Source organism: Onychostruthus taczanowskii, unplaced genomic scaffold (genome assembly GCF_017590055.1).
Source record: "Onychostruthus taczanowskii isolate IOZ18803 unplaced genomic scaffold, ASM1759005v1 scaffold87, whole genome shotgun sequence".
NCBI lineage: Eukaryota > Metazoa > Chordata > Aves > Passeriformes > Passeridae > Onychostruthus > Onychostruthus taczanowskii.
In genome coordinates this window covers 1,419,814-1,440,244 of record NW_024506662.1, presented here as the reverse complement: position 1 = coordinate 1,440,244, position 20,431 = coordinate 1,419,814, and the positions used below count along the sequence as shown (strand labels likewise).

Below are 20,431 nucleotides of genomic sequence, written 5' to 3'. Positions count from 1 at the left end.
TATGTAAAAATACACCATATTCCCATACACACACTTACTTTTCTGTATCTCAAAGGATAAATGCCTTTATTGAACAAGAAGTGCAGAGAAGGCTGCAGAATATTCATCACAAAGCTGAGGATAATCATGTTAGTTCATCCTGGTCTGCAGAAAGTTTCAAGGTGAGCAGAAATGGGTGGGAGATCCTGACCTTCAATGGATCATGTCTAATCACTGATTTAGTTTTGTCATTCAGTAATTTCCATGTTTTCCTGTGTTTACTTACTCTTAATTTACCAAAAAAAAATTTAAAAATAAGTAACAGTAAATGAGGTATGATGTAAGTTTTACAATTTTAATCATATATTTACTTCCAGTGGCATTTTTATGTTGTATGCTGGGGTTTTTTTGGCAGGAAAGCATGTATAAATGGCAATAAGAAGTTTGCAAATAAAATCTTCATTTTATGTCAGAAAAGATTTAACTGATGAAAATTAAGGTTCTTTTGGATGGAATTTCATACTTACAAACAAATGCCTATTCAAAAACTGGTGATCTAATTGATCCAAAGAGTGGGTTGATTGACTTTTAAGCCAGTTGTTTAATAAATATTGATTTTTTTTGGTCTATTATAATGTCTCTTCCTCTAATACTTTTGAACTTATACAAGAAAGGCACTTTTTAATAACCTCCTGTACCTTTTTTTTGTGCTTAGGATAATGAGAGGCATAATAACAGCAGTATTCAACGCAAGTTGAAGTATGAGGTAGGTCATAATTTGTCAGAATGTAATGGTTGTCTTAAATTATGGCATGCCCTGTAATTAAATTTCATAATGTTTAGCTGCATAATTAGAATTTTGAATTCACAGCAAGATTAATGGCTAACAGAGATGCCGGTGCATCTTACCAGCTGGAATCAAAGTGATTTTCTTTCAGATTGTACCTAGCTTTTCCTTGTTTGAAAGGTGTGGTGTTAGGCTGGATCTTTCTTCACTGTTTTGCCATGATTCTGAATTTGGAATAGTATCCCTTTCATTGTTTTTAGAGGAGAAAAGTGTTTAATGAGCATTGAATTACATTTAATTTAAATTCAATTCATTTAATTCAATGATTGTCTGAATTCAGAATGCACGTAACATTTTTGACTCACAGTGAACTGCTGTAAGGGTGTCTGTAAGGTGGCAAGAGGAACCAGGCAGGCTGTGTGTGTCCTGAAGGATTCATGTATTCATAAATACATGAATTTATGTATTTTTAAGCTGAGGCTTAGACACCTCCCACCATATTTAGTTGTCTAAGTGCTGCTTGTAACACAGTTACTGTCTTGGTGAGTAAATCCTAGGTGCCTTCATGGATTTAAATGGTAACAATAGAAGGGCTGCAGCATCTCAAATTTGTACTTCTTTTGAGTTTTACACTGGTGTTTTGCAGCTGTGTTGGACTTTTTGCACTCTGTTGGCTAGTATGGGTTTACTTTTTTGTGCATGTGTGGGGAAAAAAATTGAGGGCTTATGAGTTCCTGCATTGCCTGTTGACTTTCCTGGGGTTTTTTAGTAAAGCATGTATAAACCAAGTGAAATGGATGCTGGACAAAGAAAAAGCAGGGGTGGGTTGAAAAGATCAGCTGTTCCTTAATCAGATCTCAATCACTGCTGTTGGGTTTTTGAGAGAGAGAGAGAGAGATTGTACCAAATTTGTGTATAAATCTAATCAAAATCAATCCTCAGTTAAAGAAATGTTTTGGTCAAAAGGTTTTACAAAGAGATTTTTATTTTCTTCTTTTGGAATTTTTAACAGAAAATTCAAATTGGCAGCCACACTGTGGCTTTCCATTTCTGTCTAAAGATGGCAATTGTGCTTCAGAGTTGTGTGGAGAAAATTCAGGAGTAAGAGACAGAAGGCATATACAGAGATGCTGGATTTATTTTCCAGTTCTGGAAGACATTCCTCCCCTTGTACATCAGAGAAGGCATTTCAGAATGAAGGCGTAACTCAGAGCAGGACAGCTTTCCGTGTCATTGTGACACTAGAAGTAGTTTAATTCACTCTAAAGGTACTAATACTTTAAAGAGTAAGAATGTTCTGTATCAGAATGTTTTATTTACTTCTTTACATAGTTCTGACTTTAAAAATGTGGCTTATTTGCTCCACAAGGTTGAAAATTTCCATCATTTTGGTGATAAAATAATTACTTCTCCAGATTGTGACATCTCAAGAACTGAATCTGATTGTTCCCACTTGAAACAGATGTCTTCTGTGGGATCCCTAATGGGTGCTAAATGAGCAAACTGGCTTCAGCATATTGTGCCTTCTCTCTTCTCAGTCTAATGTGCATTCTGAAACAAAAACTTACAAAGATAACAGCCCATTAAAGACAGTGCAACTGATAGTTGAAGACCAATCTAGTAATTCTCAGCTTCCAGCACACAATGCCTCTGATTTGGTTTCTTTTAAGTCAATAGCTTCTTGTTTTGGTGCAAGGCCGGAACATGCTTCCAGTTTGGGATATTTTTTCAGTCAGCTTTCCTGCTTTTACAAAGATACCAGTAGTCACTGGTCAGCAGTGCAGTGGTTTCTAAACAAATTAAGGAGTTAGGAAGTTGGTGTGATGGAAGTGAGAGATGTGCCCAAGCAATATCATTAATAAAAAATCTGCCATTTATAAGAAACTTGCGAGTAAATGTGTTCCTCAAGTCAGGCATGAATCAAGACATATCCCACACTAGTGATGGTGCTAAAGCTCATACTGAAAATGTCATTCAGCCTGAATCCCCTGTGCAAGAGGCTGTCACAATGTGCAAAAGCATGGAGATCTCTGATGCCTTTGTGAGAAGATCCCTGAAGAATTCACATGCCATTGGAAAAAATAAGAACTAGGAAACAGTTTCAAACTGAGTTAGCTGACCTGGTTTACTTGTTCTATGAAAATATGGGAAGTATTAAGCCTTCATTAGGTGACATTCACGTACTGCTGTCTGCATCAGTGAATGTGGACTGAGCTGAGCAGACTGTATATAGGAGTCTTGTTCTTACAACTACTCATATAGGTCTCTTAAAGGAAAATATTGTCTTTTTTTCTGCACCTAGCATTTTGGATGTTTCATGCCAGTGATCACAATTTGACAGCCTTTGGTTGTACAGTTTGAATGATATCCATTGTGCAGTTTTGCCAGACAAAGAGAAGTGCACAAAAATTGAGCTTGTGTTTTCTAAAAGGAACAAGGTTGGACCTGATTCAGGAATTGTTTTTTCTAAATACTGTGAAAAAGAAAGAAATACTCAGCTGACAGTCATCCCATCAATTCTTCAAAGCAGTTTGCATATCCCTTTGGAAATCTGAAAATTAACATTCAGTTCAAGTGAAGAAGCCATTTGGCTAATTATGCATTTGAGTAGATATTGAAATCCAAATAAGTTTAGATACATTCAAAATAAAAGGATAATAAATATTGATAAAATCTTTCCCTCCTCCCCCTTTTTTTTTAAGCAATAGAGAAAAGGGACCTTTGAGCTCTAAGGGAATACCACAGACTGTTTAAACACATCTAAGCAGTAATAGTTATTGAGTGCTTGCATTTTGTACATCTCTGATATGCTGTACATACAATTCCTTGGGAAAGTGAGGACATTAAATGCTTCTATGTTATTTGGTAGGATGAAAACTATAATTACACCTCAAGTCTTATGATTTTCATTTTGGCTGTGTTTTCTAGCTCCTTCAATATACTCTCTATCTTCATTAATGTCTTCTCTATTCCTCCTTGATTGTCTTTTCCTTAATCTTTTTGATAATCTTTGTTTTTCATGCTCCTCATTTACTTCATGCCCTTGATCTCAATATTTCAAAACATCTGCAGATTTTTTAAATCTTACTTTCACTTTATGCTCTTAATACTACAGATGTTTACAGCTATTATATATGCAATTTTGGGAATATTAGCATTGACAATTCTCTTCTTCTTCAGAGTTTTACATTTAATGTTTATTGTACTTTCATATCAAAATTTGTCACAAGTGCAAAAGAGTTGTGCTTTAAATAGCATTTCAACCTTTGGTGGTGCTGCTGTGGCAAGACAGATGTTTTGGGGTCTCCCATCTGTGTGCATGTTTCTCATGCTCCACCTAGGCAGCTGACAACTGGGGACACTGCCTGACAGATGGAGCGAGTTTAACTCCAGAGTTCTGTCCATGTAATGCTCTTGGCCTTACTTTCATCATTCTCTGCTTGCTTACTGATGGGGTTGTTGATGCTGTGAGATTGCCTCTTTTACAGTCTTTTTATTACTACATCCCAAGAAAAAATGGAACTGTTGGACATTAATAGAATATTTCCATTAGTCGAGGCTTTCCTCTAGCTTGGGATGAGAGGTATTTTACCAGTTAGCCCTGTCAGATTTTTGAAAATAAATAAGCTGTTGTCTGCTATCTTTTGTTTCTTCCCTTGTAAGGGGAGCTGAATATCTTTTGAATCCTGTTGCTTGAATATGCCATCTGCCTTGTTTGAGGAAGATGGTTCTTGGCAGGAAAAACAGTGGTATCTAATCTGAAATTCTAAATTCTGTAAGCATATTGCCAAGCAGAGGTGAAATCTACTACGCAGAGTTAGACTTCAGTCTCTCTCCTAGTATAAGAACATTTCCCATTTGTTTTTACCATATGTTAGGACATGATAATGTAACTCACATGGGATTTAAAAAGAAATAGCTTGCATTGGGTAGGGAGGTTATGTCTGGAAGGGTGAACACTTGTTTGGATAAAGAGTTATGGGGGGTTTTATTGTTATATTTTTACTTCCTTAAGGAAGTCCAAGAATGAGCAAAATGTGTCATGTTATTTTGAGGTATTGTGGGTTTTTTTTTTAACAAAGAATGTGTACACAAATGAGTAGGCAGTAATATCATCACATCAGCCCTGCTCAGGAGTGGCTCCTTCATTGACACCACTATGGCATTTCTTCTGGGCCTTGCCCAAAGGCAGCATTGAGTGGCACTGAGAGAACTGTCCTGACTGTTATGGGAAATCAGTCTCTGAAATCAATTTCTTTTCTGATTATACTCCAGAGTTAAATGTTTGTGCATTTTGTGTTTCCCAATAAGGTTTTTTTCTCTTCTGTGCTTTTTAAAAAAATCTAACTCAATGAATACTCTGCACTTTCATGAAAAATAAACTCATAGCAGTATATTTTATTCTAATATTTCTACTATTTTTACTGTGTGAAGTAAAAATAAAGATCATTGTTTATGAGTATCAAAGAATTATTTAATATATTAGGGGACATTTTCCTCAACACTTTGTGTTTGGGATTGCTTTCCTCTCTATTAGCAGTTTGTAATAGTTCTCTGAAAATGGCTGTCAATAAATTACATGTTGACAAAGGTGGCTTTAAGAGTGGCTTTATGGTTTTCTTGCTATTTTAAAACAGATGATGTTGTTTTCAGGGGAATGAACTTCTTTTCCCTCAAGGAAAGAGCAGCTTACATTTCAGTGCTCCAGAAATGAGTTTTAGCTGAAAAGCTAATAATGTGGGCAGTAATTACAGAAGAGCAAAATGGACAGGAGACAATATTTGTTGTGGAAACAAAGGTCGCTAAAAATATTTTTCCATTCATCATAAACTTTTTTTATGGTTTCTTAAAAAAAAATTGTGGTAAATATACTCTAGATTAACTCAGTGGAATAAAAATTCACTTTGTTTTACTCTACTTAATGCTAATGTTAAGGGAAATTACATTGTCATTTATAATTGACTGGCAATGTAATAAGAGCCTCTTCTTCTTGAGAGCCATGATGCTGTCAAAAGGCTCTCTGTAACAGGCAGAGGTGTTTATGAATGAGTTTCAAATTCTTCTCCAGCTCCTACACAGTCTTATGTGTACGGGAAATCACCAGGAGTTGCTACAAAGAAGATGAATGTTGAAAACACAGTTACAGCTCAAGTGATGGATAGCAGTGCTAAATAGAAATATATAACATAGTCATAACTGTGAAGTGATAGTTTTTCAGTCTTTTTGGTTGTTAACTTATATTTGTCATGCTGCTGTTATTTTTTTTAAGTGCCAGTTCATTAAGGTTTTCAGACCAAATATGTTCAATGGAGCAAGTAGAGACTCCCTTAAAGGCAGTTTCTCTACTTTTTCACTCTGAATGCTTATGCTACTTTTGGGCATAGTGACTGCAAAGCATTAATCTTTTCAGTTGCAAAAATGTTTTCTTTTTGGCATAATTTCAGAGTTACATATTCCATCTGGCTGTCAGAGGAATGAGATCTCATTGGAAATAAATTTTTAGATTGTTGTGTCCAGACTGTGCAAGTTTATCATTGTTGAGTTTTCTGTGATTCCAATATGATTAAAAAAAATAGTAGGAAACTATTCTGACTGCGGATTGCTTATTTAATTTTAAAATGGGTTTGAACTTTTAAAGTTTAAGAGCTTTCTGAATTGCCTAGACCCCTGCAGCTTTACATGATACTGTAAACATTTGTTATAAAAGATAGAGATGTACAAAAATTAGAGCTAACTATGAAAGCTTGATTAATACACTGATTTTTTTTGAAAGGGAGTTAATAAAAAGTCTTCTGCTTTCCCTTGTTTTTGATATCTAAGCTGAAAATGCCTTTTCAAATCAAGGGATATTTTTAATACACTTCACCTAAATTTTTGTATACACAAAAATATGCTAGGGCTTGCTTATAAGACAAGATCCACTTTGTTTTCAAATAATTCCTTCATTTTAGAAGTAATTCTGCCTCCTCTTTGCCTGCTCCTCTGACCAAGAACACTTTCTCATTTTCAGTGAAGGTCTTTTCTTTTTTTCCTTGTGAAGTGATTTTGGTTTTCCTTTCTTCTCCCTATTTGGTATGTGCATGAAAGCGGATGGTCTGTCGTTCACTGGGAGCAAATCCAGATGACCTAAAGGACCCAATTAAAATTAGTATTCCACGGTATGTCCTGTGTGGGCAGGGAAAGGATGAGCACTATGAGTTTGAAATAAAGGTAAGTCCTTATCATTTGCTTTTCTTTAATGCTTTTGTTCACTAAGTGCAATTTTTGGTTCTCTTTTTCTGAAGTGGCCTCAGTACTGTTAAATAGGAGAGATAAGAATGCACAGTATAGGACACCATAAAGACAAGTCTTTTCCAAGTGGGTTGGTTGTGCAGAGAAGGCTAGTGGCTAAACTCCTGGGGTGAGCATTTCCAGAGCCAATATCAGTTCAGTTTGAAGAGTTCCAGAGATGAGGATGAAATGCATATAGGTTATAGGAAAGCCCTTTATTGAGATGCAAGTGTCAGTTATAGAAAAGGCTTAGACTTGAAATATTTACCTGAAATAATGAAAGCATGAAAGCTTTATTTAAGTATTTTGCACATATGCAAGTCAAAGGCTTTATTCCTTTTCATGCTCTCTTTATTGTTCTGATTCTTCCCACTCTTGATTTCCAAGGTGTTGCTTCTCCAAACTCTCAGTTGATTTTCTGTGTAGAAATGCTGGGGGGGAAAGGATATTAATTTTGTTTCCTCTGGTACGCAGCCAGTGTTTTTTCAAAGCAAGATCTAAAGTCTAATTGGAAATGTGTTCTCAATGTGTGTGGACATATGTGTAGCATAACTGCTGTACATGGCATTGGAGACAGAACTGGCAGCCTCCTTTACTGAATGCACTGACAGATGCTTCATTAGCTGCTGTGAGGTGGAGGAGTGACCTTCCTCGCAGGGTAAAGGACCATTTTTGAACTGTGCTCTCTTTTGAAAAGGCTTTTATTAAGATGGGCAGTCTTAGCTTTGTTTGTGCTAATTAAATTTTCATTTTGAAATGTACCATGCTATTTGTGGGTGGAATACCTCCTTTTGCCTGTTGAACTTTGATTTTCTTGAGGCTAGTGAAAGCCTGGAGCCAGGGAGATGCTGAGAGATGAGTAAGTACACATGAAACTTCCCCAAGGACTTTTCTACTCAATTTTCAGCACATGGGATTTACTAGACCAGGTAATGGTTAGTGAAGATGGCTAATGTAAAAAGGTAGCTTCTGTTCTGAATATGTTGGTGGATTTCTTTTCCAGGTATTCTCCTTTCATTGGTAAAACACATGTAAGCCTCTACAAGATCTTAGCATGAAGGAGAAGTTGAAAGACTGTGTGCAATTTGGCAGTTTTGGGGATGTTTCTTGTGGTCATTCCCTCATGTTAATCAATCTAATGAAAAGCTAATGCTTTTTCCTTTCCCTCCAGGATTCTGTGTCACAGTGGATTGCTTCTGCTATAGTCAGGATTTAGCTCCATGCTACAATACACAGACCTTCCACAAACGTTTCAGTTTTAAGTGTTTTCCATACAGAGCTCCGAGCTCTACTTTGATCTGTATTAATCTCCAGAGGTTCCTACAGTTATGCTGTAGAAAATCAGAACACCTAGAATAGTGGATTTGTGTATATTTTTTGCCTTAAAAATCAGGAAAATGTGTCAGAGGGAGGAGACTAAATGTACCTGTTCATTTAATCTCTTCCTCATAGGTCAGAATACCGTGTCAGCTGTCAAAATAGTTCCTGATTTCAACCTTACTTTACTTAGTTCAAGTTTATTTTCAGGTCATCTGAAATATATGTCAGTTGTGGGAAAGGACTGACGTGTTGCTAACCCCATCTCCTTTTCTAGGTCCTAAATAAGCTTTCTTCAGCAAGGTTCCTCTTGCTTTTGGGAAAATGGGTAGCTAACCTACCTGTGTGTCATAGCACTTTGGAACCTGACAAATTGACAAGTGATGATTGAGTTGAATTTTAAGACAGTCCCCCAAACTGTGAATCCTAGGTATCTCAGAGGTATTTTCTTCAACAGATGTTTCTAGTCATTGTGTTTGTAGTTAAATCCTGTATATTGTTATATAGGGGAACAAATGTAATAAATTTCTGTATATAACAAATATATAAATTTCTTCTTGTGACATGCAGTAGTAAAGATTATTTTGTTAAATGTCAAAAGAGAGAGAATGAGTTCCACTCTCCTTGATAGCTTCATGGTCAATTCATAGGTCTTTCAACCCTAACTTATTATCCAACAATGTTTTGTTTTAGTGCAGGTTCAGCATCTTCTTGGTATGGACATGTATGGGATGTTCTATCCACTCAGGTTCTCTCACTGCATACAGATCCTAATTAAAGATGTTGAGTGAGTCCTACAAGAACTGACTGGAGAGAATTCAAAACAGGAAAAAACTGATAATTTATTAGAGCTAAGACAGCACCTTCTTTTGCAGCAGGAATATGTCATGGAGCTGTTTGTGCTAGTCTGCTATTAAGTATTCTGTAAGAATTGATTCATTTCCAAAAAAGCTTCCATTTGAATGACAGTTTTATGTGTTGTCTTTAAAGACATGATGAAACAGTAGTACCTTAATCCGGTCTAAACATATTTATGTTAGAGCTGAATTAGTATGCCAGAGAACTATTCATGTATTCTCCCCCTTCCTTTCATGTTGTGTCAGGATGTTTAGACAAGGCTGTTCTAGAAACAGTGTGGGAAGAGCTTTTGCAACAGTAAAACCAGTGCCCATGGTTGCAGACAGTAGCTATGGTTGGCAGAAGGAGCAGCAAGGCAGCAGGGAAGGTGGAACTCCAGATCTCATAAAAACATACAGGGTTTCCTGAGAGCAGGTGATGGAAACAAAGTCTAGGATCAAGCACAGTCCTGCAGGGATCCTCTGACAATACTGAAAGTTGTAGAGAAGCCTTCTTAGTCTCATTCATCTTTTTCTCGTTGTTCTGAGTTCTCTCCTTTTATTTATCCTGTTTGATATTCTTTCAAAACTGGTTTTCTTGTGTTTCAAAGCCTTTTGGTGATGTCTGACAAGTACTCTGTAAGAAATGATCCAGGCAGATGCACCCCAAACCAGTGTTTTCCTTCAGATCCAGTTGTTTTTTTGTTCAGCCAGATGTTGTGTTGAATCTGCTCAAAAAAGTCCACATTTCTAGTCCAAATTTATTTCTGAGTTTGGTGAACTGTTGCAGAGTGGGAGTAAAGCAGAGGTAGTTCTCATTGATACACAGTTCTTTAAGAAAATGATGCATGCCCCATAACTGCCTACATTAGTAAGAAGTCTAATATTCTGTCAACATTTTCAGATTAATACCCTCAATAATAAAATAGAAAAAGGTTGTAAGAAATTTTTAGAAAACTTCTAGCTTTTCAGATGCTGTTTTCCTTGTGTGAGGAACAGTTTCAACAAGGTTAATATGAAGCAATATGAGTTCTCATGATGACTGTAGACAGTTTAACCAGCCTAGATAAAGAAATGAGGCATTTCCTGTTTTTTTCTCATTATTTTCAGAATGAGGCGGAATATTGCTTTTTTCTCCCCCAGTCACCGTGTTACTTGTGTTGCTATGGAGCAGAAAGAGGACAAGTTCTGGTGATGTGCTTTACAGTGCAATGGATTTAAAATGTCTCCCTAAGTTATTTTCTATCAGTCTTCATGAGAAGAAAAGATAAGGAGACAGGGACTGTAATATCTCCTTTCAGATTTATAGGCTTTACACAGGAAGTGGTGCATTTGAATGAGAGAAACAAAACAACCCACAATTCTGAGGCAAATCTAGGATCACAGCAGTGCCTAGATAAGAATATTCCCAAATCTGTCTTGCAGATGTACTTAACCATATGGTTTTTGTTCTTAAGAAAATACTTTTAACTGTATTACCAAACTATGTAAAAAGCAAAGGGCTTTTCAGAATTGCTTTAATTGTTCAAAACACCTGCATATGTCTCCTATTCCTACAGAGCATATAGTCTGTGATACAGTGTTTTTTAAATGGGGGAAAATCATCCCAACCAAGACTTGTTAGATCAGTTGTAGCAGTAAAAGGCCATGTTCTAGAAATGCTACTGCTATGCCAGGTGCATTGTAATTCTCTTTATACAAGTGGAGTTTGATTCTGTCTGTCCTACTAGCATTATTGCTGTGCTTTGGGGGCCAGTTAAGACTTTGTTTAGCATTGAAATTTGTTTTTCAATCGTGCCAGCTATAGCAACAATAAAATTTTGCAATTTTGCAATGAGACCTGCAAGTCTCATTGCAAGAACTTGGAAAGTAAACAAAGAAGATGACAAGGACCAAATCAGGTCACACTAAGCGACGAAAAAACAGTTCTCAAGCAGCACAGATGCATGGCTTTTCTGTTTTCCTTCCTGTCCATCTCTACCAAGTTATTAAACTTTGTAGAAGAAAGCTAATAAATAATGGGGTGCAGGCAATTTGATTTGGGAAAGTTTGGTGTCACCCTATCACCTAGACAGCTGTCTGATGCACAACCAACAAAACATGCCTGCTCTTCCCCAGGCTGTGCATCTGGAGGAGTCCAGGATGCCTTGTGCTACGTTGCTCCTCTTCTGTGAAAACCCCTGGAAAAAAAAGAGATTCCTTTCAAATAAAAATCATATACAAATGAAATTATCACAGTAAATTTTCACAACTTTAAAATATTAAATGACAGAATTAAAGCAAAAAAGAACGCAGTGATGAGTAACATCTTTGTTTTATGATTACCTATTACATTTGAACACTGTCTACTCAAACATTGAAATCATGCAGTCCTCTGCCTTAATTATTCAGAACAGGATGGTTAATTGAGATCAGTATAACATTCATATTCCTGAAGAGTTATTAATTTTTTTTTTAGTATAACCTTCCTATGAATGTTAAATCTGTTCACCCAAGTTGTGAAGTTTGAGACACTGTTAACATTATGTTGAGGGAATGTAGTCCATTGTCCTAAAATGACAGAATTGTGAAGGTTGGAAAAAAAACATTTAAGATCAAGTTCAAATGTCAACCCAGAAGCACCAACATGTTCACCATTAAACCATGTCCTCAAGTGCCATATCCACCCTTTTTTGAACACTTACAGGGATGGTGATTCATAGTAGCAGTGAAGCTTATTAGTGGTATGAAAGACAAATTGTTTTGGAAATAATGAGTTTTCATTGTGGTTACATGCTGGAAGAACCTATGTTGTAATGTTTGTGAAAAGATTTGAGAAGGCCAGTTCTGTTTGCTTTAATCTTAATTTAAAATTGAGGTAAAAATAGGAAAAGGCCTAGACCAAATCTCATTCCTCTTGTCATAAAACACGCAATAATTTCTCGTTTTCAAAAAACTTCCCCTAATTCCCTGTTCCATATACAGCAGCAAAGGCAGTAGGGATTGAAAAGAATGGACCAGAGGTGAGTTTGTTGCAAGTGTGGGGTAGCAGCATTTGTGGTTGGTTTCTTCTGGCTTTTTTGCTCTGATTTCTGTTTCTCTTGCTCAGTTGTCCTACTCCATTGCAACATTCTTTGCCTCCATAACTATTTTTTTTTACACTCAGTAGTAAGAGAGCTGCTTTTCAATTTTAGGAGTCACTTTAAGATTAAAAAGCCTGTGTCTTTGTGAGACGTGTTTTGTGAAATTGCTTATTTTTTATCTTCCTGCATAAAATCATAGCTAGACAGGGGTAATGCTACATTTCAGGACTACTTGATTCAAAAAGCAGCAGTGTTCAGTTTTAAGCAATGCCACTTGGCTCTCTCCATCTCTGCTAGTCAGTGTAGAATAATGTTCATTCACCCTGCAGCTAGGCTTCTTGGTAGCCTTGGATGACCAGAGCTGCACAATGTCTTTTGACTTTTGGCTGTAAAGTCAAATGCTCTAGTCACAACACTTTCATGATCCAATTAGAAATGTCTTTAATTAATGTCACCTAATTTCAGATAGTGTTTGGTATCTCAGTTTTAAGAATAACTGATGGTAAGGTTGGTTTGCCCCTCCTCTTTGCTCCTGTTGTTATGCACTCTATCCACAGGAGTAATTATGTTTATTTTAAGAAAACTTCCTATATAAATGGAACGTTCATCAGCATTTTGAAGACACAGACCAAGAGTGTCTTAAAGGTAAAAATAATATTTTTACCCTTCAAACTGGAATCCCATTCTATGTGGTAATGAACTCTGTATGTCCAAGAAATGTGTATTTGTTAATTGTCAATATCTATTTATAAGAATATACATTTCTGTGAATATTTTGAGAGGCTACACTACACTTATTCTGGATGTTATTTATTCATTAATGGAACACCCACTGATAGTAATACTGAGAGTCAAATAGCTGCACCAAGAAGTGATTGGGGATGTTCTGATGTGTTTACAGTGTTATCAAACCACTCTGGATTAAGGAATAAATGCATTCAGGTGTTTTTTGCTTTGCAATCAGTGCTCCTTATTAAATACAGTTCTGTCACTGTAATGAAAGAAAAATTAAGTAAACTTATAAGAAGTTTTTGAATTTAAGACAACTAAGAACTGTCCATTTTAATCTTATAACCTTGTATACTGCATGGATTTTATATTGTGTGAGTTACTTCTGTTTCTTCTTTTTATATTGTCTGCTCCAGATAACAGTCTTGGATGAGACATGGACAGTGTTTCGGCGGTACAGTCGTTTCCGAGAATTGCATAGAACTTTAAAGCTGAAGTACCCAGAGGTAAGTTTTGGTAAAACTTCTTTTACAGAAAAGGGTAGAGACTTGAAAAAAAGTGGTTTGAGATATGTTCACTCAAAAAAGGAGGTGATTTCAGACAACCAGTACAATTTCACCAGTGCAGTTCCTGCCTGACCAATTTAGTGACCTTCTATGATGGAGTGGCTATATTGGTGCACATGGGAAGAGCTATGGGTGTCATATCTTCTCATGTGTAAAACCTTTGACATGGTGTCTTGGTTTGAGACAGTTTAAAGAGATGGGCACTTTGAAATGAGTAACTTTCCTCTTCATTCCAGCCAATCCCTTCCCACTTATATCTACTCTTATTTCATTCCATTAAGAAATGAGTAACTTTCCTCTTCATTCCAACCAATCCCTTCCCACCATTAAGGAATGAGATAAGAGTAGATATAAGTGGAAAAATAACACATAACTAACAAACAGAATGCAGCAGAAAAATAACACATTACTAACAAACAGACAAGGAAAAAAAGGTGAATAATTTCTAGATAGCAAACTGTGAAAAACTCACAACCCCACTCTCTCAAAGAGAGATCCACAATGCCAGAAATAGCCTTTCCTGAGATGGCATAAGGTAGGGACAGCCTCAGACTTGTAGGACAAAGGGACAAGATGCCATCACACCCCTCTTGGGAAGGCAGGAGCTTTACAGAGCAGTTCTAGCAGCAGACGAAGACTTGCTGGCTCCTGTGGGGTCTGCCTGCTGCTTCCTCCTGTTTGCAGGCTCTGCTGCTGTTGCTGTACTCTGCACTTGTGGCTGTGGGATGAGGGGAAAAGGATGGGTCTGTGGGTGCCAGCATGGGGTGGCCTGGCTCTGGGAACTCTGGCTTTTTTTGCTGCCAGTGGAGTTTGCAAATTCACTTTGAAATGGTTTCTAGTTGCAAAATGCAGTCTTTGTGGATGGCTATAGTTGTGAAGCTGAAGCTGCCAGAAAGAGAGGGGTTCTGCTCCCGTAGTCTTCTCTCCTGGAGCAGGCAGCTGATCGATTCAGACTGGCTTGCTGGAGCCCATGGTGACTGGCTGACACTCGCAGAACTGGCCTCAAGGCAGCTCAAACCTGCCAACTGCACTCTCTCAGATGGGGGAATAAACAAAAACAAAGAGAGATCCCAAAAAGGGAGGAAAAACCTTTGCCTGAGCAAAGACCAAACAGCCTGCAAAACAAATACCATGTGGCAAAGGACTGGGAGCTGCCTGGGAGGAGCAGTTTTGAAAACAGTCACAATAGCACCTCCTCTCACACACAAGATCTCTGCCTGCAAGGTCTTAAGGAGAATAACAATTCTGTAGGTGCAGAATACAGTAAAATTATGGATTATCCCAGGACACATGGTCCCCACAACATCCTTTTCTCTAAATTGGAAGGAGATGGATTTGATGTGTAAACTGAGTGGATGAGGAATTGCTTGGATGGTCACATCCAGCGGATGGTGGTCAATGGCTTTAGGTCCACATAGACATCAGTGAAAAGTGGTATATCTCCATTAGCTGACACAGAAGGAACAAGCCCTCAGCAAGTTTGCAGAAGACACCAAGCTGAGTGTGGCTCACAAGCATGAAGGATGAGATGCCATCCAGAGGAACCTAGATGAATTTGAGGAATAGACCCATGGGAATCTTACCCTGCGTGTGGGCAGTTCCTGGTATGAGTACAGGATGTGGAATGAGGGGATTCAGAGCAGCCCTGCTAAGAAGGATTTGGGTGTATTGTGGATGAGAGGCTGGGTGTGACCCAGCAACGTGTACCTGTAGCCCTGAAAGCCAATCCTGTCCTGGGCTGCATCAAAAAAAATGGCCTGCAGGTCTGGTGGGGTGGTTCTCCACCTCTGCTCTGACCCAGCCATCCAGCTCTGGAATCCTCAGCACAAGAGGGACATGGACCTCTTGGAGTGGATGCAGAGGAGGGATACTAAGTTGATCAGATGGCTGGAGCACCTCTCCTTTGGAGAGAGGCTGAGGGAGTTTGGGTTGTTGAGCCTGGAGAAGGTTCTGGGTAGACATTATAGCAGTTCGTGAAGGGGGATTATTAGAAGGATGGGGACAGATTATTAGAAAGATGGGGACAGATTTTGCATCAGGGCTGTTTTAGTAGGACAAGGAGTAATGGTTTTAAACTGCAGAAGGCAGATTCAGAATAAAACGTAAGAATGAAAATTTTTACAATGGCACAATTATTACAATGCCTAGAGAAGTAGTGAATGCTTCATCACCAGATATATTCAAGGACAGGTTAGGTGGAACTCTGAGCAGCCTGATCTAGTTGAAGATGTCCCTTGTCCCCCAGACAATGGACTCAATGGCCTTTAAAGGTTTCTTCCAACTCAAATGAATTTATGATTCTTTGATTCCTCTCAAACATATGTGTCCTGTAAGACTGACAAGCCCTTCAGCACCTCAGAGATCCAAGGGTGCTCGATACAGGATGGAGGTTGCAATGAAACTGTGACTCTGTGTGTTGCTCCTGGCCATAAATTCCCTTTACTGCTGACTGGCGTAGTTCCCTGGAGGCTGTTGTTTTGTTCATTGCAAGATACTTGTAGTCAGATCCTGTTGTCCTGACAACTTCTCATTTGAAAGAAGAGCATTGCTTCACAGATACCCTTTTGTAATAGTGGCTTTCAAGTTTCTGCAAAATGAAAAATTGATCTGAATACTTCAGAGACTCTGGGCATTTAGGATGAGGAGCTGTGCCTGATGAAGCTTTAGTTCACTGGAGTGAGCATTTATGGAATTACAGTTTTTAGTTCTCACATCTAACTTTTAGTTATTAACATTTTTCTTCCCTCCTACATGTTCCCTTGGATATTAGAAGAAATAAATCATTCAAGCAATGAAAGTGACCCTGATTTGAGAGTTAGCACAAGTAAAGAAGCTTGAGCAGTATATTAAAAAATAGGAATATGTTAAAGAAGGAGAGACATGCAATAGTGTACATATGCTTTCTTGGTCTTTGTTAACATATGCTTTAAGCTAAAAATGAAATGAGCATGGAACAGACCTTGAGTCTGGGGCTCAAGATTGTTCCCATTCCAAAACAGTATGGAAACCAGAAATGGAAACTACTGTGCACCAAATATCTAAGAAAAAGTTTAAAAAAGAAAAAGGAGAGAGAGAAAAAAAAAATAAGTCATCTTTTTTAAACACAATTTTTTTAAGGTAAAATTGAATTTTTAATAGGAAATTGAAATGTTCTCTGTACATAAATGCTTTTTAAAATATTGCGTGTGAACATCAGTACAATTTTTTTTATTTGAATAAATTGCCATTTCCTCTTGGATGTTAGAGTTATAGTCTGTCAACAGGAATATCTCAATTGCATCTAACTCTAGAAAAAAAGAGCCAGGCAGTCATCCAATTGACGTGAAAAAGGGCCACCTGAATTCCTGTGCAGGCTGATTTTCTCCATTTAGGAAAATGTGCTGGAGTAGTCTTCTTCAGAGCTGGTTATTGGTCCTGACAGTACATTGAGGAACAACTGAATTCTTTAATGGCTGCATCAGAGGGAGATCAGTTCATTCTTGTAGGTAGGAATTGGATTCAGGAGGAATCTGATGTTCTTAAAGCCATGATTAAGATGTCCCATGTGCATCAGCATATGAATTTTACCTTTTTGAATCAAGCATTTGTGACTGACAGTACAAAATCTTTTTTTGGTGTTTCAGGAGGGAGTAGTTGTTTTTTTTATTCTTACTTATTTGTTTGTTTTGAAGAACCATGACAGCATGAGTAGCATTATTAGGTCAAAATGAAGTCCAGCATCCAAGAGTGTATGCCAGGATAAGATCCCAGCCCAGAGTACAGGTATATACTTCTCTTCATCTTGGAGTCTTCCCAGCTGAAGTTGTTTTTGTTGTAATTAACAGTTCATAGTTAATATCTTTCCTGTGGATTTTATCTGTATTTTAAATTCTATACACTGCCCATTTTATAAGTATCTTATAGAGGCAATTTTCTTTTGCAACTTATTTTCTTTTATCATCTTCTCTGTTAGTGGTTTTTGCTTGCTAGGTCAATACATTTGCTAGTTTAATGTGTCAGTTTGTTCCTTATTGACACTTCTGTGTTGCCATATGTTTGTGTCTTAGGTAAGCTTACTGAGATTCACATCTAGTGCATTAACAGAATTATTGGTTAAGTTGTGCAAAAGCATAAGTGTCTAATTTCCATGTGGGAAACATATGATATTGGTATTAAGCTGTCTGCTCCTTTGTGAAGAAGTCACTGCAAGTACTGCAAGTGCCAAGTCATACAAGGTTGCCAGTAGTATCTTTTTCCAGCCCTGACTGGGCTTTCACTTCACAACTTTCACCAAATTATCTGAGAGGTTCACATACACTCATATTTGCTAAATACCAAGCATGCTAAAGATTAGGAGAAGCAAGATAAGCATTTGATCATGCGGGCCAGTGCTTTTAGATAGGTACTGACACATAAGTACCTGTTCTGGAAGCCCTTGCAGCACCGACGATGTTTTACACAGTACAGGCACACGTTGTGTCCACTCCTGCTGTGAGACTTGGACAGGTTTGTGGGCAGAAGAGACCTATATAATATGCAGTGACACACGTTGTGTCCACTCCTGCTGTGAGACTTGGAGCATCAAAGGGAGTGGCAGGTTTGTGGGCAGAAGGAGACCTATATAATATGCAGTGGGTTTCTTCTACTTGTCAGCATTTCTACAAACTACTGTGTCCTTGTTTATCAGAGGGGAAGAGCATGTTATGATGGATGAAACACAAAATATTGTGTGCTGCAGTAAAGATTTGGCATTTGTTTTCTTTGAAGGAATTTCATTAACAGTGTTGCATATGTGAATGACTGATGATTTTCCATATTTTTACCTTTATTTAAAACAGCTGTAATTTATGGTAATTTTGGATTAGTTTTGCAATGTGAGTAGCAGTTCAGTTTGTTTGGTAAATTGAAACTCATCTGTCTGCTTCTGCTTATCTGTCATTGAGCTAATTTAGGATTCACTTAGGATGATACTAAAATGCATTTTAATACCAAAACTTGTCAGAGTTGTGTCTTTAGTCACTATGTATTATTTCAAAGAAACTTGATCCTTAAAAGGATCTTATCAGAATCTATCAGAGTTGAGTTTTATTTTGCACAGTTCACCTTCCCACTCTAAATTAATATTTATAATGAACAGTGAAAATACTGTGGGCATGTTTAATATATGAGTGTCCTGCTTTTAGAAGTGAACTTTACAGCTCATTAGTTGCTCAGCTCTGAGTTACTATATCAGTATTTTAATAATTTGCTGAGCTTGCATTTCATGTTTCTGCCACTGAATTCCCAAAGGGATGTCTTGGCAAACTGATGTATTAGGAAGGTTTTAAAAAAAAGTATCTCTTTCAAAAGCAGAAACATACCTAATATCTTCTGGTCCTACAAGATGTCATATATATGATATATCTGCACATTTCTTCTAATGTAATTAAGGGGCTGCTGACAACTGCTTATCTAACTAAAATGTGTCACATGGAAATTTTGAAAGACTGAAGAAGCTGCAGCAGAGTGATACTGAGCCAGTGGCAGATAACTACCAAGCATTTTACAGTGTCTATTTTTTGGGGAGGTCTACGTGACTGTTATTTGTCCAGCTCCAGCTTTCTTTCACTGCTAGATTGTTAATGACCATTTTATTACTTTTGGATTTTTAATTAAGACCATACTTAGCTTTCAGTTGCAGTAGTCTCTCTAATGAATGCACTTTTTGTTTGCTATTAGTCAGAGAAGAGAGCAAATGGACTCTTCATTCTCAATAGAGGAGTGAGAATTTCCATAGTTAGATTCTCCTGTTTTTCCCCCTCTGTCTTCATCTTTTCTTACCAGTTACTGGTTTTGGAATAGTACCAGAATGTTGGTTTCTGCAGAAGACTTTCCTTCCTGATCCACATCTTGCTGCAAGGGAAATCTCACTCTCCTACCACTTTCTCACTCTCCTAACACTTTCTTGTCTCTACTTTATTTCAAATGAGAGCAGAGAAACAGTTCCTATTTGTCTTTCTCCTAACCAAATCCAGGGTTTATGAAGTCCCTCCTTCTCATGGGAGTACTTAAGTCCCACTTGCATCCAGACTTTCTGGGGCTTTCACTGTAGGCTCTGCTTATTGAGTTCCCTGTCACTCATCTTGAAAACTGTTTCTGTGTGCATAAAAATCTCTACATGTTGTTAAGGAAAGCATCTTGCATAGAGGCATTTTTATTGCTAAGAGTGCTTCTTGACTTAAAATATTAGAAATTCCCTGGAGAGCTGCCAAGGAGAAGCTACAAGGCATGCATGCATTTATAGATTTATTTATGGACATAAGGACATGCATGTGTCCTGTTCAGTAGGAATGCCACAGCTATTGACTTCTAGCTTATTGAACAGAATGTAATAATTTCTGTAATATCTGTATTTAATTTATGGAGGTCTGTATATAAGTATATATTTGTGTCTTTAGAGGTCTAGGCACAAAGGGACCGTTTAGAGTTTAAAATTAATTATGGGCCATAACCCGTAAGAATTGCATGAAATTCAAAGACCAGAAAATAATTCCCAGATTTTTCAGAAGTACTAAGTGAATGTTTTTGAAAATATACTGAAATCAAAACATTTTTTGTAAGCTTATTTAAAAACATTTTAAATACTTTGTAATATTTCAGATTTTTCAAAACTCAAAAGTCTGTTTTTCATCCAATATATTTTGCATCTCAGTGAAGACAGACAAATGTTTGCATCTCAGTGACAGCAATGTCTGTTTCATCGATCCATACTCACAATCAGCCAACATGTAATGTGAATATTTGCTATTAAAATAGAGCAGACACCAGTTTTTTAATTGTTTCTTAAGTTCATTTTAGACACTTTTCTACTACTGCTTATTATTCAGGTGTAGTTCAGCTGTGTAATGATTAATGAAGAGTCATGAA

At 37.3% G+C, this 20,431-nt stretch overlaps 1 protein-coding gene across 6 annotated transcripts in view; it reads left to right on the top strand.

Moving 5' to 3' along the window:
• Positions 1–20,431, top strand: part of KIF16B (kinesin family member 16B) — a 136,717-nt gene that overhangs the window by 83,601 nt on the left and 32,685 nt on the right. For all 6 annotated transcript variants that reach the window (XR_005954141.1, XR_005954142.1, XM_041425096.1 and 3 more), the window contains 4 exons: positions 56–161; positions 695–745; positions 6,854–6,976; positions 13,397–13,486. Coding sequence is in view for 4 of the 6 variants with exons in the window: in XM_041425096.1 (XP_041281030.1) it covers positions 56–161; positions 695–745; positions 6,854–6,976; positions 13,397–13,486 (370 nt within the window). In the remaining 2 variants the exon portion in view is untranslated. The remainder of the gene's footprint in view (positions 1–55; positions 162–694; positions 746–6,853; positions 6,977–13,396; positions 13,487–20,431) is intronic.